Source organism: Mustela lutreola, chromosome 8 (assembly GCF_030435805.1).
Source record: "Mustela lutreola isolate mMusLut2 chromosome 8, mMusLut2.pri, whole genome shotgun sequence".
Classification (NCBI taxonomy): domain Eukaryota; kingdom Metazoa; phylum Chordata; class Mammalia; order Carnivora; family Mustelidae; genus Mustela; species Mustela lutreola.
Window position 1 is genome coordinate 57,987,749 of NC_081297.1, and position 14,126 is coordinate 58,001,874.

The following is a 14,126-nucleotide window of genomic DNA, read 5'->3' on the forward strand; positions in this document are numbered from 1 at the left end:
CCCTCAGGTGACAAGATTTTACAATATATTTTCCACATCTTCTTTTGCTTTCCCTCCTTCCCTGATCACACAAGGAGCATTGGTTTTTGTCCCATAGGGGTAGTTCCACCAACAACCAAGTGAGTGAACTTGGAAGCACATGCCCCCTCAGTCATGCCTTCAGATGAGGCCACAGCTCTGGTTGACAGCTTGTCTACAACCTTATGAATCACCTTAAGTCCGAGTTACCCAGCTAATCAGCCAGATTCTGGCCCACTGAAACTATGAGATAATGATCATTTGTTGTTTTAAGCTACTGAGTTTTGTGGGTAACTTGTTATTTGACAATAGGTAATCAATACAGATTTTGGTACCTGGAAGTGGGGTCCTGCCATAACAAATACCTAGAATATGCGAGTGGCTTTTGGGATGAGGGAATGGGTGGGAGCTGGAAAAGCTTTAAGGATTTTGAAGAGGACTATTCATGAAAGCTTAACCTTGAAAATACTTTTTGTAGTATTTGGGCTCTGAGGAGAGTCATGTTTCCCTGGAAAGAGCCTTGTTAGGGCTGTCATTTATTTTGGAGCCAACCCATTTTCCTGATCAGGTCTTTCACTACTTGCTTAACTTGTTGGTTCCTGAGAGTATAGATGAAGGGATTCAAGAGGGGGGCAATAATTGTATTGATTAGAGACACTCCTTTGTTGAAATCAACCCCCTTGCCTGGAGAGGGCTTTATGTACATAAAGAAGATTTGGTGAGTGCTGTGAAGTGTGTAAACCTGGTGATTCACAAACCTGGGGATAAAAATATATGTATATAAAAAATATATGTTTATAAAAAATAAAAAAAAATTAAAAAAAAAAAAAAAAAAAAAAAAAAAAAAAAAAAAAAAAAAGAAGCAGCTGCCATAGCACATGGTGACCACAATAATGTGGGAGGAACAGGTAGAGAAAGCTTTCTTTCTCTCCTGGACAGAGGGGATCCTGATGATTGTTCGGATGATCTGGACATAGGATATGGTGATCAGCACCAGAGTGCTGACCAGAGCCACCACAGCCAGGGTGAAGGCCACCATCTCTAACACCTGTGGTCCGCTGCACACCACCTCCATGAGAGGTGTATAGTCACAGAAGAAGTGGTTGATGTGGGTGTCACAGAATGGAAGCTGACTGGTCAGGATGACAGGCACAATGATGAAGGAGAACCCTGCCAGCCAGCAGGTGAGGATAAGCTGCGTGCAGACTCTGTTGCTCATGAGGATGGGGTAGCGGAGGGGCTGGCAGATGGCGATGTACCGGTCGTAGGCCATGGCTGTGAGGAGGAGGAACTCTGTAGCCCCCAGGAAGATATGGAAAAAGTCCTGAGTGATGCAGCCAGCAAAACTAATGGTCTTGGTCCCTGTGGCAATGTTGAGCAACATCTTGGGCACGATGACGGTCTGGAACCAAATTTCCAGGCAGGACAGATTCCGAAGGAAGAAGTACATCGGGGTTTGCAAGCGGGTGTCCAGCAATGTCAGGCTGATGACAACCAGGTTTCCAGAGACAGTCACGAGGTAGGCGAGCAGCAGGAGCAGAAAAACTGCCACCTGAAGCTCTTTGGTGTCTGTCAGGCCTTGGAGGAAGAACTCAGTCACTATGGTCCTATTGGCTATGGTGGACCACAGTCCTTTCCACAAACGTGCAAGCCTGGGAGGATAGGAGCATCAGAAATTAGGATGAAGAAGAGAAAAATTTCTCCCAACGTCCATCACTCCTTTGCCTGTGCACTGTCTCTCTATGGATTAAGGGAAGTGGGGCAGAAGTTTCTGGAGACACTTCTCTAGTCAGAAAAGTCACCTCTTTCAGAATCTTTGAGGAATTATTGAATGTCAGTGACTTTCTCCTCTCCCTTCCTTCTTCCCTTCCTCTATTCTTTCTTTTATTCTTGGCTTTTATTTCCTCTGATAATGGCTACAAAGAATTCTCTGCTGTTTCCCTAGTTCTCCTTAGAACTGGCAGACACCTGTTCATCCTCCAAGATCCAGCCTAGGGGTGACCTCTTCTGTGGAGCCTTTCCTGGAAGCCGTAGGCTGAGTCACCTGCTTTCTCCAAGCCTCGGCTAACACATGGTTTGTGCCTCTGTTATATTTTTGTAGAGTCAGTGATGTGGGATAGAGTTTGTCTTCCCCACCAGACCACAGACACCTTGAGCTCAGGGACTGTTTTTTGTTCATCTGTGTATCTCAGCACTTACCTTTCCTTCCTTTGTAGATGCACTGGCTTTCTCAGATCTGTATTCACAACAAAATCTTCTACTTCCTAAGGCATGGCTCACATATGTAGCATGAATTTTGGAATAAGAAGGGTTTTTCGCTCGCCTTGCTGTTTGCTTATGGTGAACCCTTATTAAAAATTGTCTGGTGGTGCCTGGCTGGTGCAGTTGATTAAGGGTCTGATTCTTGGTTTCAGCTCAGGTCGTGATCTTAGGGTTGTGAGATCGAGCCCCTCATCAGGCTCTTCACTTAGTGGGAGTCTGCTTCAGACTCTCTCCTCCTTTGCCCCTTCTCCCTGCCCCCTCTCTAAAATCATCAATCAATCAGTCAATCAATCTTTAAAAAAATTGTCTGACGTTTGCATCTAGAGTATCTTGCTTATTTTTACTCAGACTCCTTTCCTCCCCCACCAGCTTTGTTGCAGTATAATTTACAAATAAAGTTGTAAGATATTTAAAGTATACAATGTGATGACTTGATGTATGTGTGTATTGTGAAAGGACTCCCCCCACACAGTTAATTAGCACATGCATCACTTCACATAGTAACCTTTTTTCTTCTTCTCTTTTTTGGTGACAACATTTAAGTTATAGTCTCTTAGGAAATTTCAATTATACAATGTAGTATTATCAACCATAGTCACTATACTATACATTAGACCCTCAGACCTTATTCATCTTCTAACAGAAAGCTTGTACCCTTTTACCAACCTTCTCACTCATTCCCCCCACCCTCCAGCCCATGGTAACCTCCATTCTACTCTGTTGCCAAGAGTTTAACTTTTTATTTAGATTCCATATGTAAAAGATATCATACAGTATTTGTTTTTCTCTGTCTGGCTTATTTCACTTAGCATAATGGCCTCCATGTTCATCTGTGCTATTGCAAATGGCAGCACTTCCTTTTCTTGGAGGCTGAGTAATATTTCATCATGTATCTATATCTATCTCTATATCTATCTATATCTATTTATATTATGTTTTCATTTCCATTCATCCATTGATGGACAGCTAGGTTTTTTTCCATACCTTGGCCACTGTGAATAATGCTGCAAAGAATACAGGTATCTTTTTGAGGTAATGATTTTGCTTCCTTTGGATGTATACCCAGAAGTGGGATTGCTGGGTCACATGGTAGTTCTGTTCTTAATTTCTTGAGGAACCTCTACACTGTTTTCCATAGTGGCTGTGCCAGTTTACATTTCTGTCAATAGCACACAAGGGTTCTCTTTTCTCTGCATCCTCACCAGAAGTTGTTACCTGTTGTCTTCTTGATAATAGACATCCTGACGGATGCAAGGTGATATATCATTGTGGCTTTGATTTGCATTTACCTGATGATTAGTGATGCTGGCATCTCTTCATGTATTTGTTGGCTATCTGTATGTCATCTTTGGAAAAATGTCTGTTCAGGCGCTCAGACCACTTTCTCATACTGATCCCTGGCATGTATAGTTACCAGTGAAGATTGTTAGGATGGTTCGCACCAGCTTTGATAAGAAAAGTAAACCTAGTAGAAATTAACTATTGGCTCAGGGCCATGCTGAGAATCTAAAAAATAATAATAGTAAATAATCTAAAAAATAAGTGCAAGCCTCTTGATGTTTCCTTGCCTTGATCAGATTCTCTGAGGCTCTCAGGCCCATTGTATTATGAGTAGAAAAGAGATTGTTTTCTGGGGGAAATCTATGGAATTCTTATGAGGGATTTTTTTCTCACTTCTTTTCATTTGTGACCAATGGCCAAGATCGCCTTGGTCCCCCTCATTGCTCTTTAAATGTGGAGGGCACCCACATTGTGGGGTGTGCCAGATGACTGATTATGGGAAGGAGATATTAGAGCCATCTAGTTCAATATATTTCATAAAATTTAAGGTACAGTTCAACGTGAATTACACTATTATTTTATGTGCTATTAGGAAAGATGCTACCCCAATTAGACAGTGACCTTCTGCTAAAATATCATTGATCATCAGAAGTCTTCGAATTTCAGAGATATTGAAACGGATGTCTGGAAGTTGATAAACTATGGAACTTAGTTTTAGCTCATTAAAAAATTCTGTTTCTCCAGGGATGCCTGGGTGGCTTAGTCAGTTAAGTGGCTGCCTTTGGCTCCGGTCATGATCCCAGGGGACTGGGATGGAGTTCCGTAATGGGCTCCTGGCTCAGCAGGGAGTTTGCTTCTCCTTTTCTCTCTCTGCCTGCCGCTCCCCCAGCTTGTACTTTCTCTCTCTCTCTGACAAATAAATAAATAAAATCTTAAAAAAACGAGTATAGAGTATTCTTAACAAAAATAAAGAAAGGAAAAAATTCTCTTTCTCCAGAAAAATGTTGCTGAGACCCCTAAGATGTTATTACCTATGTTTTCTTTTAGGAGTTTTATGGTTTCAGGCCTTACTCAAAACTAATGTAACATTGTCAGGCAATTATATTTTGTGAAAAAAATGTGTTCTATGTATGTTTTAAAGCATAAACTATGCATTTATATATCACTACATGTAAATAATTTAAAAATTAATTAATATACACACATATATTGGTGATATTTCCTCAACTTCACTTGAAAATTTTCACTGATGGGATATACAATTAATAATGTTTGGAAAATTCTTGCCTAGGGACCTGTTGCCTATCTCCCCTCCCATAGCCAGCCATTGTTTGAAAAGAGGCCCATTTTCTTTTCGGAGAGGATTATCCTTTAGCTTTATCTTTTAAAAAAGGTTTCTGAGCTGGTGGTTTTCTCAGAATGAGTGCAAGGAAGCTTGCACTATTTCAGAAACCTGGGTGTTGGGTCATTTCTGGGCCCTGGCAAGGGAAGCCATGATCTGCAGCAACCTCCCTTTCTGCACAATGACTGGTTATCTGAGAAGTGGCCTCAGGAACTTACCAGACCAGGGACAACACAAGCTTGTCAGGTCTCTGAGGATCCCTCAAGGAGGGAGCAGGGAGTGTGCAGTCTGGAAAGTCCTATGTGGTTTCATGAAAAGAGCTCATTTGCAGCAAAATGTGGCAACAGCTCTGTAGAAATAGAGTATGACATTCAATAGAAATCTTTTCTTAACTCATTCTTTTTTTCTCTCTGGCCTCCAACGTATCTTCCCCTTCAGCAGCAGCATTCCTAAAACTTGGCTATCCAAGAAGAAAATTTTGTTGCTTACTCAACATCTAAACAATGCAGCAGGAGGATCAGGGAGAGTCTGAGATGGGACTGGAAGCTTCCTGTCTGTGCTGTGGTTATGGTCCCCCCTCATCCTCCTGTAATCTAAGGTTTTGAAGCTTTGGGGGCATGTAAGAGGCTTCTGAACAGGTTACTTTCAATGAAAGGGGACATTTGCTTTATAGACTCTTTTATTATAGACTCAGGGGATCAATTCTGGGAAAACACGTGATGCTCCAGGGAATTTGTAATCAGAATTCACTAATTTGCTCAAGATATAACTGTTTTGGCCACAAATTGTAAGCAGTGCAATTTGTCAAAAATCCCTGGAGAAAATGACAAAATACTTACCTAAGACTTTGCTCCTTGATGAATATTTGTGTCCCTGTCAAATATTGATGATGTAGTTGGTAATAACTGTTGGTAGTTTTTAAAAAGATTTTATTTATTTATTTGACAGACAGAGATCACAGGTAGGCAGAGAGGCAGGCAGAGAGAGGAAAGGAAGGTTCCCTGCTGAGCAGAGAGCTCGATGCAGGACTCAAACCCAGGACCCTGAAGTCATGACCTGAGCCGAAGGCAGAGGCTTTAACCCACTGAGCCATCCAGGTGCCCTGGTAATTTTTTTAAATTAAGTTTTTAATTTTAAATCCAGTAGAGTTAACATGCAGTGTTATATTAGTTTTAGGTATTCAGTATATTGATTCAACAATTCTATACAGTTTTCCATCCTTATATTATCATGATAAATGTGTCCTTAATCTCCATCACCTATTTCACCTACCCGCCCAACCTCTGTTTTTTCTCTATAGTTAACAGCCTGTTTATTCTGTTCATAAATATTTTTGAGAACGTATGAGTAGGTCAGAAGGCATCAAAGACAACTTTGCTATCCTTGAATCCACGTGTAGACTTCTTGGTAGGGTAATCTATTCCCATTGGTTGCTAAAACTCATAATTTGGCAGATTTTAACATATAAAACCATATTACCATCTTATTTTTTAAAAAGATTTTATTTATTCGACAGAGAGAGATCACAAGTAGGCAGAGAGGCAGGTAGAGAGAGAGGGGAGGGGAAGGAGTCTCCCCACCAAGCAGAGAGCCCTGACGCAGTGCTTGATCCCAGGACCCTGAGGTTACAGCCCGAGTTGAAGGCAGAGGCTTAACCCACTGAGTCACCCAGGCACTCCCATATTACTACTTTATATTCTTTATCAGTTTATGAAACAGGCATCCATGGCTTATTATAAATAAAAACAAAAACTTGGGAAAAAGTTAAAAGAATGGAGTCATATCACAGAACTTGCTCTTTCTAATATCTAACAAAAGTAAACATGAAGATGAAAATAAAATTACAAAGGATTAATTAATTTTCAAATGGTATAGTGAATTACATTGATGGATTGTTTTTATTTCATTTTGAAATGAAAGTACCATACTGTTTTGATTACTACAGCTTTGTAATGTAACTTAAGTAAGAACATTTTTGGAAAGCTGAGTGCTTCCACATAGTTTAGTAACATCCTAATGCATTGTAGAACTCTGGTTACCATTTCAGATACAAGCGAACATCATCTGGTGTGTTCACGTGCTTTATATGTGGTACTGTTGTTGAGTGGAGTGTTGCTTCTTGAACATTTAAGAAACAAGCTCTATTGGACTGGTTATGAGAGAAAATTTCCAGAACCACAGAAAATATTGAAGAGTGCATGGCATTTAGAATAAAAGGTTCTTTATGTAAAGGTGTTCCTATTTGGAACATCTGGATTTCTTTGGTGACTAAGCTAGAGATTAGTGATGACTTTTAATTTATTACAAATTATTGGGGGAACATGATCAAAAAGACATTACTGCAGCTGGTTGACCTGTGAGCTGGACCTGGTACTTGGAGGCTCCTCACTTTATTTATTTAGAGATTTTATTTATTTGAGAGGGAGAGAGAAAGAGAGAGTGCATGAGCAGGGGAGGGACAGACTCTCTGCTTAGCAGAGAGTCTGTCTCAATCCCAGGACTCTTGGATCATGACCTAAGGAAAAGGGAGACACTTAATCGACTGAGCCACCCAGGCGCTCTGAAATCATACTTACTTAAAATTCTTGCTGTTTCTGTTCCAGTAATAACTTCTTTGCATCATGTGTTGTCTGGTGTGTAATCTTGCTTCTCTCCCTCAGTGGATATATTCTTAAGTTGGGTGGTTATTTTGGCTTCTGAACTCATGACCTCTGTATAGCATTAGCTCTACTGTCTAGTGATGCAGATAAACAGAATCTGAAGCCTTGGTTTGTGACCTTCTGGATAAATCATTTATTTATTTATTTAAAAAGAAGAATTTATGTATTTTAGAGAGAGAGAGAAAGAGAAGGAGAGCAGGGGAAGGGGTGGTGGGAGAGGGGGAAGAGTAAGTATAGTCTGTGCTGAGTATAGAGCCAGATGCGGGGCTCAATCCCATGAGCCTGAGATCAAGACCTGAGCCAAAATTGAGACTTGGGCACTTAACCGAATGAGCAGCCCTCTTCTGGATAAGTTTAAAGACATTACAAAGATGATTCTCAGGCCAGATAGCCCAAATCATTATAGAATTGTTCTTACATAACCTGCCATCTTAAAAAGTACTATTTATTTTTCTTATGGATTTTATTTTTAACATTCTGCAAGGAGCAGCATTGGGAGAATACTACTTGTTTTGATGTGTAATCTGTAGTCCATAATCTCTGGGGGTTTAGGGAGAGTGGATAGAGGAACTGGTGCTGAAGTGTGGTGACCCTTGTTTTCATTATCTACTTGCTCTAGCGCAGCTCTAATGTTATCCTGAGAAGGCTAGTAGCCAAAACCGTTTCTTTTGATTCTTCTTTCAAAACAATTTTAATTGTATTTTATTTTAGTGAGAGTGAGAAGGCGTGTATGCAAGAGTGGGGTGGTGCAGTGGCAAAGAGAGAGGGATGGAGAGAGTCCCAAGCAAGCTCCATGCTCAGCAAAGAACCAATGTGGGGCTCAGTCTCACTATCCTGAGATCATGACCTGAACCAAAACCAAGAGTCAGCTGCTTACCTGACTGAACGACCCAGTGGCCCCTCTTTTGATTCTTGTCTACAGGGGTGACAGGAGGGATAAAGTCTACCAACTCAGACATTTAGAAATTGAACATTCCAAGGGCTCAGCTGCAGAATCAGTAAACTCATTCCTTTGCTGATCTATGACTTGGATTACATTCCAAATATGGACTAGCATAAAGCCAGTTTAGTGAAAAGTTGCAGAAGAGCATGACCTGTCTTTTTTTTCTTTGACATGATTATTTAGAGGGTGATATGTTCCCTCTCGAATAATTTCTAAATGCTTATATTATGAAGGCTGGGTGAAGCCCTGTTTAGTGTTCTTAAACTTCGCCTTACACCAAGTATCCTTCTTCCTTATCTCAGCATACTTAGAGATCTTCAGAGCACATGGAGTTGATGTAGTCAGTTCTAATAATCTCTTGCCAAATGTTCCGATTGGCTTTATGTCAAGTGTGGATAAGTCAATCTGTCTACTGAAGGATGCAACTGGCCATAAGAGAGATGTAAATAAGCTGGCCTTGCTGCAGAGGGATTTCAAGTAGAATGACCAACATGTTTACAGTCCCATTATGTTATACCAATCAATTTAATATCTATTTTTACTAATTAAGCTGCAGTTTCTTGAGAAGGATATTGCTCATTCTGTTCCAGTGGATATCACTTATTAAATACTTAAGTAGTGGCTTTTAAATGTTTTATACTTATTTTCTCATTTAATGCTCAAAACTATTGTATATGATAGACATGATTATTATTCACATTTTAGAGTTTGAGAAAAGTAAGTCTTAGTGAGGTCTATCTAGTAACAATCCCAAGGCAACTCTTGAAGAAGGTTGAGAATCCAAGATTTGAACTAACATCTATATTTCTGACCACCATATGGTATTGTGTTCCACTTCATCATAGATTTGGGTGGAAATGTGGATTTGGGTAAACCTAATGATTGAAATGTGGCTATTTAAGAACATTTCTGTATCAGTTGATAGCTCAGTGAATTTGTGTTGGTTTGTGCCCTCGTGGGAGCTTCCCAGGTGGAATCTGAAACCAGCACCCATACTCAGAGGACAGGGAGAGATGGAAGAAAGAGACAGACCACTCCAGGTGGGTAAGTGGCAGTTTTAATAAGCAAAGGGAGCTTATATAAGAGGCTTGTCTTGGGTGGCATCAAGATGAATGGATTGCTGCACCTGTCTGCTGCATCTTAAGAGTTTATAGAGGCCTTAACTGGGTTCAGTCATCTAAATGGTACAGGTGTTGTCAACACCACATCACTATCTCAAGGCTGTGTCCTTTGAGCAGCCCCTGGGAGTGGGAAATTCAAGTGGAACCCACATTGTAAGCACAGGGGAGGGAGCATGTGGTCACCCCCGCCCCCGGACCTAGCTCCTGGGTTAATCAATGGCATTATGTCTTTTTGATGATGTTCCCCCCAAATTTGTAATAAATTAAAAGTCATCACTAATTTCTAGCCTAGTCTCTAAAGAAATCAGATATTCCAAATAGCAATACCTTTACATATAAGACCTTTTATTCTAAATGCCATGCACTCTTCAATATTTTCTGTGGTTCTGGAAATTTTCTCCCATAACCAGTCCAGTAGAGCTTGTTTCTTAAATGTTCAAGAAGCAACACTCCACTCAACAATAGTACCACATATAAAGTATGTGAACACACCTGATGATGTTCCACTTGTACCTCAAACAAAATCAGCATTCTACAATGCATCAGGATTTTTTTTTATTTTTATTTTTTTTAAGTATAATTTTTTATTTTTTATAAACATATATTTTTATCCCCAGGGGTACAGGTCTGTGAATCACCAGGTTTACACACTTCACAGCACTCACCAAAGCACATACCCTCCCCAATGTCCATAATCCCACCCTCTTCTCCCAAACCCCCTCCCCCCAGCAACCCTCAGTTTGTTTTGTGAGATTAAGAGTCACTTATGGTTTGTCTCCCTCCCAATCCCATTTTCTTTCATTTATTCTTCTCGTACCCACTTAAGCCCCCATGTTGCATCACCACTTCCTCATATCAGGGAGATCATATGATAGTTGTCTTTCTCCGCTTGACTTATTTCGCTAAGCATGATACGCTCTAGTTCCATCCATGTTGTCGCAAATGGCAAGATTTCATGTCTTTTGATGGCTGCATAGTATTCCATTGTGTATATATACCACATCTTCTTGATCCATTCATCTGTTGATGGACATCTAGGTTCTTTCCATAGTTTGGCTATTGTGGACATTGCTGCTATAAACATTCGGGTGCACGTGCCCCTTTGGATCACTACGTTTGTATCTTTAGGGTAGATACCCAATAGTGCAATTGCTGGGTCATAGGGCAGTTCTATTTTCAACATTTTGAGGAACCTCCATGCTGTTTTCCAGAGTGGCTGCACCAGCTTGCATTCCCACCAACAGTGTAGGAGTGTTCCCCTTTCTCCGCATCCTCGCCAGCATCTGTCATTTCTTGACTTGTTGATTTTAGCCATTCTGACTGGTGTGAGGTGATATCTCATTGTGGTTTTGATTTGTATTTCCCTGATGCCCAGTGATATGGAGCACTTTTGCATGTGTCTGTTGGCCATCTGGATGTCTTCTTTGCGAAAATGTCTGTTCATGTGCTCTGCCCATTTCTTGATTGGATTATTTGTTCTTTGGGTGTTGAGTTTGCTAAGTTCTTTATAGATTCTGGACACTAGTCCTTTATCTGATATGTCGTTTGCAAATATCTTCTCCCATTCTGTCAGTTGTCTTTTGATTTTGTTAACTGTTTCCTTTGCTGTGCAAAAGCTTTTGATCTTGATGAAATCCCAATAGTTCATTTTTGCCCTTGCTTCCCTTGCCTTTGGCGTTGTTCCTAGGAAGATGTTGCTGCGGCTGAGGTTGAAGAGGTTGCTGCCTGTGTTCTCCTCAAGGATTTTGATGGATTCCTTTCGCACATTGAGGTCCTTCATCCATTTTGAGTCTATTTTTGTGTGTGGTGTAAGGAAATGGTCCAATTTCATTTTTCTGCATGTGGCTGTCCAATTTTCCCAGCACCATTTATTGAAGAGGCTGTCTTTTTTCCATTGGACATTCTTTCCTGCTTTGTCGAAGATGAGTTGACCATAGAGTTGAGGGTCTATTTCTGGGCTCCCTATTCTGTTCCATTGATCTATGTGTCTGTTTTTGTGCCAGTAGCATGCTGTCTTGATGATGACAGCTTTGTAATAGAGCTTGAAGTCTGGAATTGTGATGCCACCAACATTGGCTTTCTTTTTCAATATCCCTTTGGCTATTCGAGGTCTTTTCTGGTTCCATATAAATTTTAGAATTATTTGTCCCATTTCTTTGAAAAAGATGGATGGTACTTTGATAGGAATTGCATTAAATGTGTAGATTGCTTTAGGTAGCATAGACATTTTCACAATATTTATTCTTCCAATCCAGGAGCATGGAACATTTTTCCATTTCTTTGTGTCTTCCTCAATTTCTTTCATGAGTACTTTATAGTTTTCTGAGTATAGATTCTGTGCCTCTTTGGTTAGGTTTATTCCTAGTTATCTTATGGTTTTGGGTGCAATTGTAAATGGGATTGACTCCTTAATTTCCCTTTCTTCTGTCTTGCTGTTGGTGTAGAGAAATGCAACTGATTTCTGTGCATTAATTTTATATCCTGACACTTTACTGAATTCCTGTATAAGTTCTAGCAGTTTTGGAGTGGAGTCTTTTGGGTTTTCCACATATAGTATCATATCATCTGCGAAGAGTGCTAATTTGACTTCTTCTTTGCCGATTTGGATGCCTTTAATTTCCTTTTGTTGTCTGATTGCTGAGGCTAGGACCTCTAGTACTATGTTGAATAGCAGTGGTGATAATAGACATCTCTGCAGTGTTCCTGAACTTAGCGGAAAAGCTTTCAGTTTTTCTCCATTGAGAATGATATTTGCAGTGGGTTTTTCATAGATGGCTTTGATGATATTGAGGTATGTGCCCTCTATCCCTACACTTTGAAGAGTTTTGATCAGGAAGGGATGCTGTACTTTGTCAAATGCTTTTTCAGCATCTATTGAGAGTATCATATGGGTCTTGTTCTTTCTTTTATGGATGTGTTGTATCACATTGACTGATTTGCGGATGTTGAACCAACCTTGCAGCCCTGGAATAAATCCCACTTGGTCGTGGTGAATAATCTTTTTAATGTACTGTTGAATCCTATTGGCTAGTATTTTGTTGAGTATTTTCGCATCTGTGTTCATCAAGGATATTGGTCTATAGCTCTCTTTTTTGGTGGGATCCTTGTCTGGTTTTGGGATCAAGGTGATGCTGGCCTCATAAAATGAGTTTGGAAGTTTTCCTTCCATTTCTATTTTTTTGGAACAGTTTTAGGAGAATAGGATTAGTTCTTCTTTAAATGTTTGGTAGAATTCCCCCGGGAAGCCGTCTGGCCCTGGGCTTTTGTTTGTTTGGAGATTTTTAATGACTGTTTCAATCTCCTTACTGGTTATGGGTCTGTTCAGGCTTTCTATTTCTTCCTGGTTCAGTTGTGGTAGTTTATATGTTTCTAGGAATGCATCCATTTCTTCCAGATTGTCATATTTATTGCCGTAGAGTTGCTCATAGTATGTTCTTATAATAGTTTGTATTTCTTTGGTGTTAGTTGTGATCTCTCCTCTTTCATTCATGATTTTATTTATTTGGGTCCTTTCTCTTTTCTTTTTGATAAGTCGCGCCAGGGGTTTATCAATTTTATTGATTCTTTCAAAGAACCAGCTCCTACTTTCGTTGATTTGTATAGGCCCACACCCCGTGACCTAATAGTAAAATTTACAAGTCTCAGTGACAAAGAGAAAATCCTGAAAGCAGCCCGGGAAAAGAACTCTGTAACATACAATGGTAAAAATATTAGATTGCCTGCTGACTTATCCACAGAGACCTGGCAGGCTAGAAAGAGCTGGCATGATATTTTCAGAGCACTAAATGAGAAAAACATGCAGCCAAGAATACTGTATCCAGCTAGGCTCTCATTGAAAATAGAAGGAGAGATTAAAAGCTTCCAGGACAAACAACAACTGAAAGAATTTGCAAACACCAAACCAGCTCTACAGGAAATCTTGAAAGGGGTCCTCTGAGCAAAGAGAGAGCCTACAAGTGGTAGATCAGAAAGGAACAGAGACCATATACAGTAACAGTCACCTTACAGGCAATACAATGGCACTAAATTCATATCTCTCAATAGTTACCCTGAATGTTAATGGGCTAAATGCCCCTGTCAAAAGACACAGGGTATCAGAATGGATAAAAAAACAAAACCCATCTATATGTTGCCTCCAAGAAACTCATTTTAAGCCCAAAGACACCTCCAGATTTACAGTGAGGGGGTGGAAAAGAATTTACCATGCTAATGGACATCAGAAGAAAGCAGGAGTGGCAATCCTTATATCAGATCATTTAGATTTTAAGCCAAAGACTATAATAAGAGATGAGGAAGGACACTATATCATACTCAAAGGGTCTGTCCAACAAGAAGATTTAACAATTTTAAATATGTATGCCCCCAACGTGGGAGCAGCCAACCATATAAACCAATTAATAACAAAATCAAAGAAACACATCAACAATAATACAATAATAGTAGGGGACTTTAACACTCCCCTCACTGAAATGGACAGATCATCCAAGCAAAAGATCAGC

General features: G+C 40.1%; 1 protein-coding gene across 1 annotated transcript; it reads right to left on the reverse strand.

Moving 5' to 3' along the window:
- Positions 1-550: 550 nt before the first annotated feature.
- LOC131839726 (olfactory receptor 2AP1-like) lies at positions 551-3,520 on the reverse strand. Its single transcript, XM_059187473.1, has 3 exons — positions 3,483-3,520; positions 882-1,670; positions 551-731 (listed from the first exon to the last, which is right to left on the reverse strand). The coding sequence occupies exons 1-3, from the start codon at positions 3,518-3,520 to the stop codon at positions 551-553; spliced, it is 1,008 nt and encodes a 335-aa protein (XP_059043456.1).
- Between the last annotated feature and the right edge of the window lie 10,606 nt (positions 3,521-14,126).